The sequence below is a fragment of the Falco peregrinus genome, chromosome W (assembly GCF_023634155.1).
Source record: "Falco peregrinus isolate bFalPer1 chromosome W, bFalPer1.pri, whole genome shotgun sequence".
Lineage (NCBI taxonomy): Eukaryota > Metazoa > Chordata > Aves > Falconiformes > Falconidae > Falco > Falco peregrinus.
This window is the reverse complement of record NC_073743.1, coordinates 13,902,566-13,922,760: the sequence shown is the minus strand read 5'-3', so window position 1 is coordinate 13,922,760 and position 20,195 is coordinate 13,902,566. Positions and strand designations below refer to the sequence as shown.

General features: G+C 42.1%; 1 protein-coding gene across 47 annotated transcripts in view; it reads left to right on the top strand.

Moving 5' to 3' along the window:
- LOC129783139 (CUGBP Elav-like family member 4) overlaps positions 1–20,195 on the top strand; it is a 773,173-nt gene that overhangs the window by 647,076 nt on the left and 105,902 nt on the right. For 18 of the 47 annotated variants that reach the window (XM_055792940.1, XM_055792935.1, XM_055792915.1 and 15 more), the window contains 4 exons: positions 4,365–4,514; positions 17,853–17,915; positions 18,172–18,177; positions 19,542–19,622. In XM_055792940.1, coding sequence (XP_055648915.1) covers positions 4,365–4,514; positions 17,853–17,915; positions 18,172–18,177; positions 19,542–19,622 — 300 coding nt within the window. Of the gene's footprint in view, positions 1–4,364; positions 4,515–17,852; positions 17,919–18,171; positions 18,178–19,541; positions 19,623–20,195 lie in introns of all 47 variants that reach the window. The other 29 variants (XM_055792924.1, XM_055792903.1, XM_055792891.1 and 26 more) reach the window with 3 other exon arrangements.

Sequence of the window (20,195 nt, the reverse complement as noted above, 5' to 3'; positions counted from 1 at the left end):
TGCAATAATACCACTGACTCTGGTAAGGGAGCAGAGGACTCAAGGATGCATCTTCAGAAGACCATTCCTAAGGGACAGGTTAGGATAGAAGGGTCCTGGGGTGATGCTGGTTGTTCCTTTGAGAGTCACTGGGGATGGGACTGTGTTCAGAAAGACATGTCATACCAATGCCCTTGTGTGAGCCTTGAAGCTTCAAGCTGGCCTGGAGGGCACCAGCTTGAGAAGAGTTTGGGGTGAGCTATGTCTGAGCCAGCTCTGGTGCAGGCAGTGCTGGGCAGAGCAGGATCTGGGACTCCTGCAAAGCAGAGCAGTAAGAGAGGAAAGGGGCAGCTTCATTGCCGAACAAGGAGAGGTCTACACCAGCCCTGGAGCAGGAAAGGGTGTCTGACAAAGCATCCAGGAAAGATGCCTCATGGCTGACAAACACTGGATGGCAGGGGGATAAGGCACTGCAGCAGCTAAGGCTTGAGGGACATTCCTAATAAATTGAATTTTGCTACCCTCTGTCTGCCAAAAAAACCCTCCCCATGCACACAGAGCTTAGCATCTCTTTGCAATCTGTAGCTGGGAATAATGTCACCAGCTACTGGATCAGATACCTATCTTTTCCTTTGCTTGTATTAGAGTATGAGAGGGGAATAAGGGAGAGACAGACAGATGTCATTCTACACAAACTTATGGAGAGCCACGGAAAAGCACTTGACTCAAAATCTTATACCACACATTTTGGAATATATGACTATACAACAATAAATGTATAAAACCCAAGTCAATGGGGCTACTGCAAATCCAAATAGAAAAGTGGCTTAATTTTACGTACAATCTTTAAACCCACTGCTGGAAAGATTATCATACTTGCTTTAGCTATATTTGTCTTTTGTTGGTAAGAGCAGAGAGATTGTCAAACAATGACTTCTTGGAATTTAAATGCTCTCAGGGCCTAGAAAGCTGAATCCAGGCTCTGGTATGTGATGGCCCCACCACAAAAGAGCAGAAGCTCTTTTGCATATAAATAAGTCTTGAGAATGAGCGAGTTATGAAAGGTGCGTAAATACCAGTACAACAGCCAAATTCTGTGCCAGCCATGATATCCAGCACATGAAAAATATCCCAGCCCTTCTTCTGTGTAAGCTCTGCTCTTCTTCTGATATTCCTTTTGGGGACTGTTAAACTCTTATTGTCAGAATATAGGAGAGGAAAGCTCATGATTTTTATAGGCTTTCCAGAGCACCCATGACTGATCATTATTGAAAATAAGATGCTGGTTTAGATGATCCCTTGATCTCTTTCATGGTGGCAGATTTTGCACTCTCCTTATGACATATTTTCAGTCATGAAGCCTATGCACTTTGGCATTATAACAGATTTATCTTGAATAAGTAGCTTCCTTCATGAAAACCCTCTGTAATGGGTGGAAATTGCCATTGACAATTATTCCTTGGGTGAAATGTTTAGACTTTGAAATGACTCCTAATATTACTACACCACTCACAAAGCTTGTAATAAGATGCATAGAAAATATTTCACATAATGTCTGAGCAAGCAAGCCTACAACACTAGCAGTGATTTTTGAGTAGCCAGGAGATATCTGAAGCCTAATGTGAATTCTCCTGCTGGCTTTTGTTAGCATTCAGAAAGCCAAATGGAAAATGATCATACTGCTTCATAGCAGGATTTAGTGTCATTGAAATATATCTTTGTTCTGGCTTGGAATGAAAAATGAAATATTTCAAAGTTCTCTGGAAAATAGGCATTAGGAAAAGTGTTTGGAACATTAAAAAAAAAGGTTTTGATCTTTCCTAAGAAAAAGAAAATTTGTGCTAGAAAAAGGACACTGGTAACCCTTGAGGCTTTAGAGGCATTGGCTGAGCATAGTGCGTCTGTGCTACTATCTTCAGGTCTCTTGGGTTCTCACCTCCCTGTCAGTCTAAACCTGCTTCTCCTGTGCTCTTAATCCAGCTGGTTTTCTGTGCATCCTGCCTCTAGGAGAGTGGGTTCCTCAGGACATGGCCATGAGTTCATTCATGGTCATGAGTTGCATGGGACCTGGGAAGTTAAAGGCTTTTGGATCCAGGAAAAACTAATAGACATTATGCCAATTTTACTCCAACTACAGATCTCAACTCTTCGGGGGGGGGGAGGTGATTCATTATAAGAAGATTAAAGAATTGCAATGAATATGCCTAAGCTTCCTTAGACATGCACAAAATAGCAAGCACAAATCCCTTGCTGCAATTTTAGAAAAAATTACTTACATTGTCTATGCAAAGGAGATCCAGAAAAGCAACTGGAATTTTAACTACCCCTTGTGATTTCCAAGCTGATGGCATGTGCTAAGAGCATTGCCTTTGGACTTCAGTTGCCACCACTGGCTCCCTGTACCTCCACAGAAGACACTTTTAAAGGCCAACTTCATTAAATAATGAAAGTGGAACCAGCAGCTTGTCTGCTCAGGTTATAAGAAAAGAGCTGAAATATTGCCTATTTTTTTGGCTACTCGAATCAGAACATGTTAAAACATCTCATGCATCTACATTGGCTATCTTTAAAGCACCAACACAGATTTCAGCAGTCATTAAAGTCTGTTATTGCACTAACTAATTATGGAATGCTACTGTGCTGAAGAAAATTTCTGCAATTGGTTTAAAAAGAGGGTACTGCAAAAATGGTGCTTTTAATCAGTAGTATACCTTGACACAGAAAGATATTGCTGAAGATAATTTAACTTCCCACCACAGAAGACAAGAGAAAAATATTATTTCATTCTTATTCAAAATTAATTTTTGGTCTCCAAAAACAAACTGAATATGTAGCAAGAAGCACAGACTGCCCAGCCACTTTAAACATACATAGGAGGACACAATGAGGTAGCAAAGGGATTTAATTCTCCCCTCAGATAATTAGAATCATAGAATAATAGAATCATAGAATCATTTAGGTTGGAAAAGACCTTTGAGAACATCAAGTCCAATCGTTAACCCAGGACTGCCAAGTTCATCACTAAACCATGTACCTAGGAACCACATCTACAGGTTTTTTACACACCTCCAGGGATGGTGATTCCACCACCTCCCTGGGAAGCCTGTTCCAATGCTTGACCACCCTTTCAGTGAAGAATTTTTTCCTAATATCCAGTCTAAACCTCCCCTGGCATAACATGAGGCCATTTCCTCTTGTCCTGTCGCTAGCTATCTGGGAGAAGAGATGGACACCCACCTCGCTACAACCTTCTTTCAGGTAGTTGCAGAGATCAATAAGTTCCCCCCTGAACCTCCTCCTCTCCAGGGTAAACAACCCCAGTTCCCTCAGCCACTCCTCATAAGACTTGTGCTCCAGACCCTTCACCAGCTTTGTTGCCCTTCTCTGGACAACCTCCAGCATCTCTATGTTCCTCTTGAAGTGAGAGGCCCAAAACTGAACACAGTATTCAAGGTGCGGCCTCACCAGTGCTGAGTACAGGGGGATGATCACTGCCCTGGTCCTGCCGGCCACACTGTTTTGGATACAAGCCAGGATGCTGTTGGCCTTTTTGGCCACCTGGGCACACTGCTGGCTCATGTTCAGCTGGGTGTTAACCAGAGCCCCCAGGTCCTTTTCTGCCAGGCAGATTTCCAGCCACTCTTCCCCAAGCCTATAGCATGTTGTGGGGTTGTTGTGACCCAAGTGCAGGACCCAGCACTTCTTGTTGAACCTTCATTTAACAATGCTTTACCAGTGGGTGATGGGATCTCATCCAAAACATAAAGATTTAAATTGTTCTTCTGAAATAGTAGCGTTACAGTCCTCCACAGGATGCATCTGGGAAGAACGGGAGTAGTATGATTCCATGAAAGAAACAAATCCAGCCCAAATTTTCCCCCTGTTGACTGGGAGAACTCTGCTAAAACTCTACAAAGTCATATTTGGGCCAAACAGTGACACTAAAAAAAATATCAGTGGCTACCTTTAGGCTACAGATAAACTTGCCAAATCTTTTAATGGTCCATGGTACTGGGGAAGTTCAAAATGCATTTGTACATGAAATTTGTATTCATGAGACAATGCAGACAAAGTAGTTTTGGAAATTGGTACGGCCACAAAGATGACATCTATTGCTTGATGTTAGCCGTAGATCTAGTCTATAGACCATGATCACCAAGCAAAACTTTCATTCTGTTGCAGAAAGTTTTGCAAGCCTTTCTTAAGTGCTTTTAAGTTGCTAGAGGAGCAATGGTAAGCAGTCCCTTTCTTTGTGTGACAGCTTGGCAGATTTTTCATTTCTTGGTTTATCAGAAGACTTCTGAGTGATAGTCAGTAGTTTTCTCCATATAGTTATTGCTTCCAGTGCTCACCAGCTCTGATTTGTGTGTCCTCCCCACTTGCAGGTGGAAGCACACCTCCTGGCATAACTGCACCAGCTGTGCCTAGCATCCCATCTCCCATTGGGGTGAATGGTTTCACTGGCCTCCCGCCGCAGGCTAATGGGCAGCCTGCCACAGAAGCTGTGTTTGCTAATGGCATCCACCCTTACCCAGGTAAGCCAGATCAATGCTGTGCCCACAACCTTCTCCTTCAGTCTTAGGAAGATTGTCCACATCCACAGGCTTTGTCTAGCATGAGCCACCTCAGAAGGATTATACCTCATGCCATCAGGGCTCACTCTAGCATTGGTGTAGTTAGGGCTTACCCAGCTAAAGTTTTTATACACTTAAATCTGGATGATAGACATCAAGGGCCTGTTGGAGATGGAAAATTTTTATGCTGAAGAATTAAATGCTCATCTGCTGTATGCCAGGATGATTTGTCTGGTGAATACAATCAGGACACTCACCATGTTTTGGTTTAGGTAAAATTTGATCTAAGGCCTGACCAGTTCATGCTGGTAGATCTTGCAGTAGTACTCCTGGGAAGCCTTGAAGGATCTATGCTAAGTCTGTTTGCTTCCCCTAGCACCCACCATTGGTATCTTCTGCTGAGATTCCTTTGCATCTGGATGGCTCTGGAAGGACAAGTCCAGAGGGTACACATGGATGCTCACCCAAACTGCTCCATCCCTCAGATCATGCACACAGGCAGCTGCTGGTCTCCAAAGTACACACTTCATCCAAACCATGTTGCCTTACCAGGTCTGGAAAGTGAAGCTCTAATATAGCCACAGAACAGGTTAAGCTTCACCTTTTTGTGGCAGATCACCAGAGAACTGCTGCTGGGATTCATACACTGTGACTAGCTCAAATCATACTGAAGGGGTGATTTTGCAAGCCCTGGCAGTCAGGAATGAATGAGGGAGGTTAAAGGATACGTACCTACCTCTATACCTGTAGTTACAAATATATGGATACCTTTAGGCTGTAATCACCAAGAACTCAGGAGTTTACAAGTCCCTAATGTGCACCTACATTTTTTCAGCATCCTCATGACTTGAGATAGCCCTCTCCTCTAAGTTGTACTTCTGCTAAGAAGACATTCCTTACTATTTCTCCCCAAATACTAACAATCATAACAATAAACATATAAATAAATGTTACTACCTGATCCTAGCCACCAACTGGCAAAGGACTATTTTACCCTGGGGCACTAATAGATTGATCTAGTCTGTTAGGAAATCAGACACTGAGACAGATGCTCCAGCCAAAAAGCCCACAAAACCCCTAAGAAAAGCCAGTCCTTAAACCTCAGAAGACTGAATATCACAAGGGACTTTATGAGCTATAAGGAAAAATATCACATAACATAGAAATATAAGTCTTAGCTAGTTACAGTTCAGAAAATGTCACTGAAAAAAGCCACCCTGTGAATGCAGCAAAGGAAAGCCCAGAAATGCCAAGAGTACTGAAAAATAACTATCATCCTCCCCATTGTAAGCATTTAGCCATGGGTTTAACTTTAAGCAGAATTGAAATCAAGGGGTTTACTGAATTAAAACATAAGCATGTATATACATGTTTGTAGAACCTTAGAGGGATGGGGAGCGTTTGGAAGCTTACGGAGGCATCAGAAGATTTGCAGAAGCCCTTAGTACGCTCAGTGAGCTCAACCACAGCATCAAGAAAGAACCCTGTCTTTAAGGTTATATAAATACAGCCATCTGTTCAACAATCCATCGATCTAAGTATCTACCTGTTTGAGAGTCTATCATTTCTGTTTATTCATACATTTCTGTGTCTATATTTTTTCTGGTTTATCTAGCTCCTTTTAGCTAATCTTTCGTGATCCATTACTGCAGATGGCAGAGAAAAAGATGATTGTTCTAGATGAATCTTGATGACTTGAACTTGTGTTACTATGTCCAAATACCCCCATAATTAAAGAAAGTTTTCAGTTAGGTATTTTGTCCATTCTGAGTTTTGCAGAGACTTGCTCAGCCAGCAGTTCTCACTAAGTCCATGCACAAACACCAAAAGTTTAACAATGAAAGGTGACAGTCATCCTTGCTCCTCTTCACTGCAGGCAGAGAGGCTCCTTTCTGCCAGTAAAGCTGATGTACAAATAGTCTGCTTTGTGTAAAGTTTGGATTTATCTCAGTGTATCTTCAACAACACATTGTTCTTTCCTGGTGGTCAGCTTCCCCATAACTTAGTGACATCTTAAGTTACAGCAGAGCTGTAAAGGGAACAGTGGCAGGCCAAACCCTCACCTCTTATTTTTCTTCTGCCTGTCCCCACTAACAATGAAACCCTGAAAGCAAGATACTTCATAGCAGTTTGGGTGTAGGACATGTCATGTGTTTGCTCTCTTATACTGTTCCTTTTCATGACCATTTATGCACTCCCAAAACTATACTCCTTGCCACAGGCTTTATTGAAGCCTGGACCTTAGCAGCATTAAAAAAAAAAAAAAAAAAAGATTAGACATTTATATGAGTATTGAGAACATCCACACTCACATTAGACTGGATAAAAATGTAGAAAGGACACAAACCTTCATGCTTTATAAGTCAGCCACTAATTACTTGGTGTTAGAAAGAAGTTTTCAGCACTGGGCAGCTTATTCCATCATTGTCTGTTATGGGATTTTTTTGCAATTTCCTCTGTAGCATCTGTTCCTGGCAATGTCCTATGGTTCTGCATATCTGCATTTCTATCTGCAAGGGTAAAAATAAAATATTAAAGCTGAGCATGCAATTATACTAACATTATAGAGAAGAAAAGAACATGTCAGTCCCCATCCAAAGTCAGCATCTTCCAAACTACTTTCTTTTATGGTATATCTCGCATTCTGAAAGTGTCCAAGAGTGCTGCAATATTATGTACATAACCATAGTCTTGCTATGGCTATGACTTGCCATATATTGTAACAATCTGCCATGTGCCGTAAACCATGCTTTACTGGTTAAATAAATAAATGAATGCACTCATTAAAAATATAATAAGAAGTTTCCGTCTCTACTCTAAGCTACTTTAATGATGCCATGTACTTCCAGTGGTCATGATGCAGCCATAATGAATGAGGTTGTTTAAGATCTTTCCAGAGCCAAAGTATTTTCTCCTCTGATCTGGAAGAAAGTGTAAATAAAAATGCTGATGTTTTCAGAGGCACCTGAGTTAAGACCTTGAGCTTTATTTTCAAAGATGACTTAAACTAAGCTCCCAAAAACATGGAGTTAAGTGCCTTAATAGCTTTTAAAACATGACCTTGAGTTATGTGTTTATGACCTTAGGCAAAGGAAGGGAAGTATGGTCATTACTTTGCTATTGTATTAGTATGTCACCTTGGCCCGCCACCTCCACCTCTCCACATTTCTGAGTCATGTGTCTTTTTTGCTTTTTCCACTGGAAGCTTCACCAGTCCTATCATGTGTTTGCACAGCACCCATCTCAGCAGGGCCCAGATTATGGATGGGTCTTGGAGGTGGGACTATTAAGGAAATAATAAAGATAATCCTGATTTCCAGGAAAGAGCTATATCAATTTCATAGTAGGCCCATATGTTGTTCCAAAGCAGCATCTACAATACCTGGGGATGCTAAGAAAGGGCTTTTCCAACTAACAGGATGGAGTGGAAGGCACAAATGCCCTGGATTTCATGGCTCCTTTGACATGCAGGGGAAGAAAAAATGGGACATGTCTTTGAGTGGTGTCCAGTCCCTAAACTGTGAAAAGAGACTATAAAACACAGGATCAGTCTCCATTTTCTGCTGTATCAGCACATTCTTTTTTGTTGTTATTGCAGTTATTGTTGTCTCTGAATACCTAATTAATTGCAACAGTAAATGTTGGCTTCTTTAATCACAGCATCAGCAGTCCTAATCAATCTTAATAATATGGAATCTGTACTATGGCACCCATGAATTTTATTTACATAAATTTCTTGAGATGTCTCACAAACTTGTTGTACAAAATGATATAATTATGAATATAGATTAGGGCTGCAGGCTGTGATTTAGGTTGGATTTAAGGATCGAATAGACACCTCTTGGTCATTTATTTATTTATTTTGAACCTGGCCTTCACATAGGGTTTTTTTTTTGGTATCATTATGTTATTTACTACCCCACAGACTGAACAGCACTGCCACTCTTTCATTACCCTCCTCCCCATCCACCCTCCGAGAGGTGATAGTGGCCAATCTGTAGCTCCTGGGAGAGGTATAAAATACCTCCAGGACAGTGAGAGGAATGAATAGATGGGACAGAGCACAAAGCTGTGCATCTGGGCAATAACACATTTTTGTAGGCTTGTGTGGGGAGCAGTGCTGCAAAAGAGTGAAATAGATGGAATAACGCATATCTGTTGGGAAATGCATAGGCAATCAGGGGTGTGTGTGAAGATGATATCATGTAGGTATAAGGTTTGCTGACTCCTTCCACCAAAGTCAAAACCCAGGGTGTCTTATGGGCCCAAAATGTGCCAGACCTTGCTTTTTTCTCTCAGAAGAACTGGATTCCTCTGATTTCAGAAAGCAGATTTCCTTGGCTTTTACTTCAAGATTTTTCCTCGCACCTCTACTGTCTTCAGTGCAGCTCCTTCTGATTGACACCCTTGACCATCACAGCAGACTCCAGCCCTCTGTCCCCTACAACCATTTTCATCTGGGGCACTCACATAACAGCTTGTCTTAGCCAGACACTGTAGCTGGGTTACTGGCATCTCAGGAGGGATCCAGAACATCACTTAAAATGATTTTATTTATTTTTAACAATGTGCTTCATTTTGCGACCTCCATCCTTTCATTCTCAGACAAAAGCTGAATGTCGGGCCTAATGCCAGCTGAATGTTCATTTTAAAAGTTAGATTTGGGGTTGTTCAGCCTGGAGAAGAGAAGGCTCCAGGGAGACCTTATGGCGGTCTTCCAGTACCTAAAGGGGGCTTATAAGAAAGCTGGAGAGGGACTTTTTACAAAGGCATGTAGTAATAGGACAAGGGGTAATGGTTTTAAACTGAAAGAGGGTAGATTTAGATTAGATATTAGGAAGAAATTCTTTACTGTGAGGGTGGTGAGACACTGGAACAGGTTGCCCAGAGTTGTGGGTGCTCCATCCCTGGAAGTGTTCAAGGCCAGGCTGGATGGGGCTTTGAGCAACCTGGTATAGTGGAAGGTGTCCCTGCCCATGGCAGGGGGGTTGGAACTAAATGATCTTTAAGGTCCCTTCCAACCCAAACCATTCTATGAGTCTATGATTTTAATCTAGAGATATATCAGTACTAAGAAAGATTCCTGGTGTTAATTTTAAAGCACTGGTATTTCATGCTGACTTGGGAAATCATCATTGGTTTTTTGCATCAGGCAGAGTGTTATAGTTTACCTGTCCAATTAAATGACAGAGACTGGCCAATTAGAAAATTTGATTTATTAAAGCAAGTGACAAGTAAGCAAAACAGTGCTGGGCGGCTGGGGAGTCCCCTGCTCCACCAACGGCGCGCACTCTCTTCCCGAAAGTCACTGGATTTATACCCTTCGTCCTCCGGTGTTAGTGGTGCACTCTGCGTCTGCGCTGCTTGTTGCTAGAGGGTCGTTTTCTGCCTTCCTCGGCTTCCTGGTGGTAGTGGGGATGAAGGCTCTTTGTCTTCCTCACATCACGGACTCCTCGTCTTCATGAGCCCCACCCCCTCCTTCCTTCTCAAGTTTCTTTTCGTAACCCTTCCTGACCGGATACTTGTGGCTGACCTTTGCATATTCCATTTAAATTCCCATTGTTCTTACAAACTTTGATGAACAAACAGTTCACAGTTTATCACAATCCCCCCTTTTTCTTTTCACCATTTTGTTCATCAAATCGTTTAAGCTCCTGTTGGCTTAAAATGAGGGTCTCCTCCACCTCCAGTATTTTCCCTAAAGGTTCATATTTGGTTCTTATAGACATCAAATGAGCTGTTTCTAATCTGTTTTTTACGATTGTAACTATTCTATTAAATATACAGGGTCCAAAATTTAACACTAATATCAACATAATCAAGGGTCCTGCAAGGGTAGATAATAAGGTGGTTAGCCAAGGAGAGTTGTTAAACCAGGATTCATATTAGCTCTGTTGCATTTTTCGTTTTCTTTTTCGTTTTTCTAGGCCCTCCTGAAGTTTTGTCATAGTATCTCTTACAACCCCTGTGTGATCAGCATATACACAACATTGTTCTCTCAAGGCGACACATAACCCACCTTGTTGTAAAAACATTAAGTCTAATCCCCTTCTATTTTGTAATACCACTTCAGATAGTGATCTTAATTTTTCTAAGGCACTTACTGATTTTTCTATTCTAAGTAGGTCCTCATCTACCGCTATCCTAAGTGACTGTAATTTTTGATTCTGTTGGATTAATGATGTTATCCCTGTACCTGTACCTGTTGCTCCTACAGCTATCAAAGTAGCTACTGTTAATGCCGTAAAGGTGAATGGTTCTCGTTTTCGTAAATGGTAACTCTGGGTATTCTGGTAATTGTACATAAATTACTCAGGGTGGTATATGATCCGGGGAATTATCATCACCTGTATGCAATATTTCTCAGAATCGTTGAACACTTTAAGAGATAAACAGGGAGTGATTCCAATTTTGGAGCAGATTCATTTGGTATTACTGGCTGGTATTAGCCAATCAGCGGGGGGCTTCCCTTTCAGGGAAGCTTTTATTTTGCATAATTTATTTTTCTCTGGGGGTACATTCCCAATACACCTCCCTTGTCCCGATACATATTGCATCGTCAGGCTTTGTTTCCGACTTTCAGAATCCCATAAACATCGTATCGGGTTTGAACCATTTACCCTTTTCGCCTTTGAGTCTATGCTTATTGCCTCATAAAAGGGAGGTTTAATATCGTAGCACAACCAGCAATGTTGGGTCATATTTGGATTTGTGGAATTCAATAACTGGTAAGTTGTGTTCAAGAGTTTCCATAAAGGATTAATTTTTAATTCAGGATCTGATTCCACCGTGTCAGTATCATTTTGGAGGGGGATCACAGTAACACTTTGGTTCTTTAACTTTTTGAGTGAGTCGTTTGGAACATTTACCACTGGATTAGATCCCACTGCTTGAGGCTCAGGTACTGTTATTTCCTTTTTAATTAATATTAAACTCCCAGGATCTGATCCAGCTACATATAATCGTACTCCCCATGTTTTGCCAATAAACCAGGCTGGATTGTACGGGTTAGTGACGTTTATCCAGAGGTACCTACAATTTTTATGGTGCCACACAGTTCCACCATCAGTTTTAGAAGGGGTTGTACAGCCAAAGGGACCCCACATTATTGTATGAAATCTATCAGGTTGTTTCGGGGTCCAAGCTGTGGCAATAGTTTCGCAACTCCAGTAGGCACAATAAAAATGACCAGGGGAATTATAATAACTCCTACCGGGATTTGAACTTGGGCACCAATATGTATTCCTACTATTAGTGTCCCATTTGCTCCTGTTGCTAGCACAATTCGGGGATTGCCAACCATCCATAAGCTGTAAGCCCATCAGCTGACAGATCGTGACGTTGAAGGAGGGTGCATCAGGTGTCACCTTGATCTGAATTATTTGTTGATCTTCCCACCGAAGTAAGAACCACTTAAATGGTTGGTGGGGGTTATATTCCGCTTGTACTAAATTTATACAAATCAAACCAAATAAATACCCAATGCTGGGGAGGACTGGTGGGTTCTTTCTGATTAAAACTTCCCTTTTTATCCTATGTAATTTGGTTGTGTCCCTTGTGCCTTCCCCTCTCACTTTCAGCAATAAGGTCTGGGGCCTCGGGGGTGAGTTATGTTGTTCATTGTTATACAGCCCCCTTGAGCATCTCTTTTTCAGTCTCCACTTCTTTATGTCTCTGCCTCCTTCACCTACACTTTTGCCTAGTGCAGCGAGGTGTACCATCTTCTCGGCAGCAAACGTATTCTTCAGGAGAATATTCCTGGGTTTTTTTTCGCTCCTTATAGGCCTCCCAGTTTTTTGCTTTAACTTGAGGTTGTACACAAGGAATTTTAGGCACTGTAGTTCTACAAATTACCTGTACAATCTCTGGGTGGGATTCTAGAGGTTCGTTTGGGTGTGTACACCCCTTTTCTGGGTTAATACCAAGTGCCAAAATTTCCCACCAAGCTTGGGTCCACTTAACTATTCATCCAGTGGCCACCAACAATTTTAAAGCTTGTGCAGTTATTTTTCTTTCTTTTTTATAACACTCTTTACAGTGATCCCATAAGAAAAAATCCTTGCTACAATGATCCCATCAATTCTCTTTACATAAATTGCATTTCATACAAACAAAAGGATAACAGATATAATCCTTCCTAGGGCAGAATATAGTTTTAGTCCAGTTCATTAGTCCTTTTTCTTATGCAACTTCAATTTCAGAGTTTCTGGATCTCCAGAGCTCTCCCACTGCTCCTCAGAGATGGGTCCTTTCACTCGGCTGGCATGAGTCTATCCTCTTTCAGCAGTCCGAATGGCGGTTTCTGTAGTGAGTAAAACAAGATAAGGCCCTTCCCAGCGGGGAGTTAATGAGGACTCCTTCCATGACTTGATTAAAACTTTGTCTCCAGGTTGTATATTGTGTATTGCAATGTCCAATGGAGGTCTTTGTACTGCTAAGCCTTTATCTCACAATTGTTTTCTCATAGCCATAAGTTGAACTATATATTGTTTCAGTTGTAAACTTTCGACCTGGGGATGATCTCGGGGAACCTCCAAATCATAAGGCATTCCATATAATATCTCAAAAGGGGATATTCCCACATCAGTACGGAGTTGAGTCCTAATGTTTAATAAGGCTAGGGGAAGGCATTTCACCCAAGACATTTTGGTCTCCATCATCAACTTAGTCAGTTGTTTCTTTATCTCACCGTTTAACCGTTCTACTTTTCCCGAACTCTGTGGGTGCCAAGGTGTATGATATTCCCATTTGGTCCCCAAAGCAGTAAAAACTTCCTTTATGATTTTTGAAACAAAATGTGGTCTCCTATCAGAGTCAATAGTTTCAATAGAACCATACCTAGGCATCACATTTTCAAGTAATAGTTTGGTTACCATTTGGGCAGTGGCCCTAGCAGTTGGAAATGCTTCTACAAAGTGCGTTAAATGATCTATTATTACCAATAAATATCTATACCTTCCGACCTTCGGTAATTCAGTAAAGTCTAACTGAATTTTGGCAAGAGGTCGGTGGGTTAACTCTCGCCCTCCTAATGGCCTTTCTCTTAGTTGGTGTTTGTTCACCCTTTGACAAGTTATGCAGTCCCCAATTATTCTTTTTGTTATATTATATACCCCAATACATGCATATTTTATAGCAAATTGATCTACTAATGCTTGAACCCCCCAATGGGTGTTTTCATGGTATTTACGTAGAATTCTTATAGCCATGGTCTTTGAAATGACTTCTCACCCATCAGAAAGTTCCCATTTTCCTGATTCAATCTCCTTTGCCCCCATCCGTGTTAACTTGTCTTTTTCCTGTACAGTTAAACTGTACAGGAAAAACTTTTCTCCATGAACACAGCAAAACTTGAAATTTGGATTATCACAGCTACAATAGAGCATATTGTTCCCAAAATTCTTCCAACAACTATAGCAGGGAGGCTCAAGCAAATCATCCCCGCAATTGATACACCCTTTACGGGTTTCATTCCAGTGGTTTCTATCTTTCTTCTCCTTAAAAATCATTAGAGCAGCTCTTTTTGCTTCCTGATCTGCTAAGTTGTTTCCCCTTGTCAGCGGAGTCAATCCCCGTTGATGTCCTTTCAGATGAACCACTGCTATTCCTACCAATCCCCGTAAAGCCTGCAAAATTTCAACTATTAATTCCTGATGAATCAATCCCTTTCCCTGGGAATTTATTAAGCCCCTTTCTTCCCAAATTTTCCCAAATGTATGCACTATTCCAAAAGCATACCTGGAATCGGTATAAATTGTACCGATTTTTCCTTTCAATAATTGTAAAGCTCTTAAAACCGCATATAACTCGCATGCTTGAGCCGACCAACTGGGGCTTAGGGGCCCAGATTCCATTACCTTGAATGTTTTCCCATTAATTATTGCATATCCTGATTTTCTTTTTCCTTCCACCACCCGGGAAGACCTATCTACAAAAAGTTTTTCCCCATTTTCTAGCTCTTCTTCCTCTAAATCTTGTCTAATTTTAGTTTGTTCTTCAATAGTGTGCAAGCAATTATGAATTATTTCTTCTGACAGTTCCCCGTACAGAAATTGTGTTGGATTCTGTAAGCCAGTAACTTCAAGTTCAAGTTTAGGTGAAGATATCAGGATACCTTCATACTTTAGGAGTCTGGCATCAGTAATCCACTTTTCAGCTTTCTGTTGTAAAATTCCTTTAATATTGTGGGGTGATAATACTTTCAGTTCTCCCCTAAAGGTAACTTTGTGAGCCTCTTCCACTAGTAGAGCCGCAGCCACTATGGCTTGTAGGCAGATAGGCCATCCTCTGCTTACAGGATCTAATAATTTAGAAAGGTATCCTACAGGCTTTTTCTTCCCTGCCCATTCTTGAGCTAACACCCTATATGCTGTTCCTTCATCAACATTAATAAATAAATAAAATGGTTTCTTGACATCCGGTAAACTCAAAACAGGAGTGTTTACCAAATCTGTTTTTAAAACTTCCAATTGTTCATCATCATCCTTAGACCATTTCAATAGGCCATCCTTAGATATCTTAGCATATAAAAAATTTACTTTCCTACTATAGCCCTCAATCCATTGTCTACAATTTCCCAAAAGGCCCAACAATTGTCTGATCTGTCTCTTGGTTTTTGGAACCGGCAATGATAATATGCCCTGTACCCTTTCTGGATCTAATTTCTTAGTTCCTTTACTCAACCAGTGTCCTAAATACTTCACTTCCCTTTTGACAAACTGTAGTTTTGATTTCGACACCTTTAATCCCTGTAAACTTAAAAAAATTAACAACCTAATACTCTCTTTCCTAACTGCCTCCTCGTCGTCACCGGCCAAGAGTAAATCATCCACATACTGGACAAGGGTCACTCCCTCCCCTAGTTCATACCCCCGCAATATTTGTTCTAATGCCTGTCCAAACAAATTTGGAGACTCGGTGAACCCCTGAGGTAAGACTATCCACCGTAACTGTTGTTTTCTGTGAGTGTCCGGGTCTTCCCACTCAAAGGTAAAATAATCCCTGCAATCTTTCTTTAATGGGCATGCCCAGAAGGCATCCTTTAAATCTATTACACTATACCATTGATCATTGGGGCCTAGCTGACTTTAAAAGTGTATGAGGGTTCACCACTACAGGGAATCTGGTCACCATTCGTTTATTAATTTCTTGCAAATCATGCACTAATCTATATGTTCCATCAGGTTTCTTTATAGGTAAGATGGGGGTATTAAAAGGGGACATACAAGGTTCCAATATTCCTTTTTCAATTAACCTTTGAATCTCAGGTTTCAATCCCTGTCTTCCCTCCATCGGTAGGGGGTATTGTTTTATTCTCACTGGTATTTCTGGGTTCCTTATTGTCACTGAAAAAGGTTCGATATCCAATTTTCCAATGGTCTCCGGAGTATACCATACCTCAGGGTTTATTCTCCCCTCATCAACTGTCCGTAAAGGACACAATTTAATTCTTAGTTCATTTTTTATGACTTCCAAACTAATCCCTAATTTTATCATTAAATCTCTGCCTATATAAGTTATAGTCTGCCTCAGGCACTAGCAGCAAGGACCCCACCCCTAATTTTGAATCACTCCCCTGTTGCTCCAGTAACTTCTACTTTCTCCGAGGATATCTTACACCCCCGGGGTAATTTTTGAACAGTAGATCTTTCTGCTCCAGAGTCCACTAGGAACTCTATTTCTTGTTGTTGGGGACCCACTTTTAATTTTATCAAGGGCTCATTTTTCTCACAGGTCCCCAGCAGATAGAGCCCCTGACCCCCCTAATCTTCTTTAAACATCCTCTCATCCATCATCCTCTTCCTACAATTCTTCTTAATATGTCCCGACTTCCCACAATAGAAACAGGTCCTCGTTTCCTTCTCCCTTCCCTGGTTCCTACTTTCCTTTCCAGAGGGTCCCGATGGGTTAAGGTTCATATTCCGTCTGGGCGGAGGACCTTTCTGTCCTTCCCTTACTGCTGCAACCAAAAGCCTAACTTGTTTCTTTTGAGTTTCTTCCTCTCTCTGAACATAAACCTTCTGCGCCTCTCGGAGTAACTCATCTAATCCCCTTTGCTGCCAGTCTTCCATCTTTTCTAATTTCTTCCGAATATCGATCCATGATTTAGCCACAAACTGAGTTTTCAATAATACTTGCCCTACATCAGTGGTTGGGTCTAACCCGGAATAGAATTGTAAACTCTTCCTTAGTCTTTCTAACCATTCTGTAGGGGTTTCATCTTTCTTTTGTTGTTCATTAAATGCTTTGTGAATGTTTTTTCCTCGAGGGACAGCTTCTTTAATTCCCTGTGATGTCCCCCTCCAAGCAGCATCTCCTCTGGCACAGGGGGATGCCTGGCAGCAACACGGTCCTTGCAAGAATTGTCATGATGGCAGGAGCCACTGCTTTGTTCTTTTCTCCTTCTTCCTGCTATGCCCCTGTTGTTTTCTGCTCTGATTGAAAGTTTCATGTGACTCTAGCTGTCACTGAGATCTGAGTTTGCACAGCACCTAGCATAGTGTCAGTCCTGGCTTAAGATGAGTGCTCTTTGGCATCGATTACTGCAATGCCAAAAAATCTGCATGATCAGAGGTGGGGTTCATAACAAGCTTGAGGAAGGGGGGCAAGGGTAGGGAGAGAGGTTTCTTTGCCTTGTTTCAGTCTCACAGGCTGCTTCCAAGTCTCACAGGGTGACTGCTGGGGGATAGAGCCCCCTTGTACATCATGGGGGGGCTCTGTACAGTCCTGTCTGTAGGGTGAGTGAGCTTCTCCTCTTCTGGGACGTTCAGCCCCTAGGTTTGTCTGTCCTACACTGAAGAGGGTCCCCCGTGGAGAGTCGGCCAAGTCCCAACAAACACACCAATATGGCTACATGCCATGCTCACTTTATTAAACAAAGAGGTCATATTTATAACTTAAACCAACCGCTCACCCGACTTTACACACAGGTGATTGGATAAAAATCTCTGGCCACGTGGGTGTCCGTGTCACTGACTGGTGAGCATGCTGCAGGCGCCTGATCAGAGTGTGCCGATGAGAGTGTGCTGATTTCGCGGTTCCCAGGACTTGCTCTGCACCTGGCTTCTTGTTTGTGCATAGCTTGTTTTCTTTCTCACCCTGCTTGTTCCCAGGACAATTTAAAGTTGCTCTGCAGCTTCAACTAACAGGCCTGGGTTGTCCAACCCGGACAATGGTAACATATGTCCTCGGTCCTTTAAAAATCCCTCTACACTACACCACATATTGATCAGAGAAGAGAAAGGGAGAGTGCTTGTCATGCTTTAAACCAATAATTCCTTATCTCTTGTGTCTCCACAGCACAGAGTCCCACTGCAGCAGACCCCTTGCAGCAAGCCTATGCTGGAGTGCAGCAGTACGCAGGTTGTTAGTATTAACACATTCTCCCAATAAACCTTTCTTTAATCTCTGAACACACCTGAGGGGGCTGGGGGAAGGGAGGTGTTTGCTGATACAAGGCAAGCTGGGGTGTGTGTGTCACAGACTCTCAAATTAAATTTGAACTTCTTGTGAAAACAAATATAAAGCCCAAGGTCTTTTCTCCTAAAGGAGGCAATGTCCTTCCTTTCCCCTGGAAAGGCTCCCACTGACCTATACCTCTGTGCATCTTCATTGGCAGGACCAGGTCTGGTCTGCTTAGCACAGCACACAAATGCAAAATCAGGTCACTGATTTGGGTGCCACTTTCTGTAACAGGTCTTAGTGCTGCAGTGAGGAGGGAAGATGGGCAACCAGATCCTGTCAGGATATGGTATGTTTGCACATATCCATTTTAGTATGTAGTCTACACTGGCTATACCCAGCTAGTTAGTTTGAGGCTTGCTTAGGAGCTACACAGACATACTCCTGGCTTTCCAGCAGATTTCTCCGCAGTTCCCAATGGATCAGCTTCTGCTTGTGTTGCCCTGTATGCTGAGCAGGTCCTTTGTAGTTGATGGAGTGACATCAGCCAAAGTGACCTAATGCAGACTGTGACCTGCTGTGTTCAACCTCCATTCACAGGGTATCCATAGCCAACTTTGCAAGGAAGGTGCCACCCCCAAAGTCATTATTTCCTGTGGTAACTGAAGCAATCATGGGTTCCCACTGAGGAGTGGCTATTATCTCATGTCAGCACTATATCTGGAAAGTTTACTTAATTCTCCATGTAGGGCTTCATTTTCTGGTGTTTTAGTTATCGTCATTTATCGCTTGTGAGGTTTGATAGATGGGAAAGAGCTCAAGCCTTTGAGCTGTTAATTAATCCCTCTGCACACACATAGCCCTTATCCTCTGCTCTCTGGGCTTGCAGGTGACCTGTATTCTATATTTTTAGCAGCAAGACACATTATCTATCATCTGTGGTACTGAATGGCTCCCCTTGTCTGCTTGGTGGGGGAACTGAGGTGGGGAAAACTGTTTAATTGCCACACACTGTTTCCACTGTCTTTGTGTGAGAGAAAGAAAGTCTCTGTGGACATGAAAGAAAAATGTATATCCGAGACTGTATGTGCAACTGTGCCTATACAGTGTGTGGGCATACAAAGGTTAGAGTAAGGGAGGAAACACATGTGATCTCTTTTAATGAGCATGTGAATTAATCAGGGTGCAAGAGCGATTACACAGGGAAACATGCACTCTGTGTGTGGCTGTCAGCATGGGTGTTGACATGCTGAGCTTATGAATCAATGTGTTTGTAGTGCAATCTGGGATGTTTACACATTTCTGCTGGGGAGATCTCAGTGGAGACCCCCATTTACACTGCATGGCTGTCCCTGGTGTTACTGCTGACAAAGCCAAAAGGAGGGTGGGTGCTCAGGGTGGTACCTCCTCAATAATCACTGTGGTTCATCTGCCACACCTCATGCTGCATGAGATGGCTCTTCACAGAGGCAAAATGCAGGGGTAGCCCACTTCTAGCTTGGTATCATGGTTTGGAGTGAAAGCTCCTTGCTTCCCAGCACTGAAATATGTCCCTCTTTCTTCTTTCCCTTTCTGTCTCCCTTGTAGCTGCTTATCCTGCTGCTTATGGCCAGATTAGCCAAGCGTTCCCACAGCCACCTCCCATGATACCACAGCAACAGAGAGAAGGTGAGTAAATGGGCTGTCCTCCTTTCTGCCACCAGCACACCATTCTCATCACATTGTTCCCCTCATCATATATCTACAGAGTATTCATTAAACACCCAATTGCTTTGAATTCATGGTCCACTGAGTCTTTTCTCAATTTCCATATGTGACACAGCATCATTGGCATTAACAGTAATGTGAGGGAACATCCTTATAGGGAATCGCTGCTGAGATCTCCTCAGTCCCCAGGGAGGGGAGAATGCTGATGTGCATGGGCCATGGAAAGACCTGTTAGGCAATAATGTCCAGTGGTGGTGGTGTGGTGGTGTCTGTGTTAGAGACAAGCAACAAGAATGCAGATGAAAATGCTATTGCATTGGAATAAAGGACTTAATAGGAAATGAAGCACTGGTGGCCCTTCATTAAAAGCCAGTAACATGATTTCAGATACCTGCTATTTAGAGAATGAGGATCAACTATTTAGAGGAGCTGATCTAGTCCTTTCAGCCTTCAGTGATAATCTTGAAGAAGAAATTAGAGCACAATATCTATATCAGGATGAGATTAATCATATAATAAAAGTACCTATTTCTT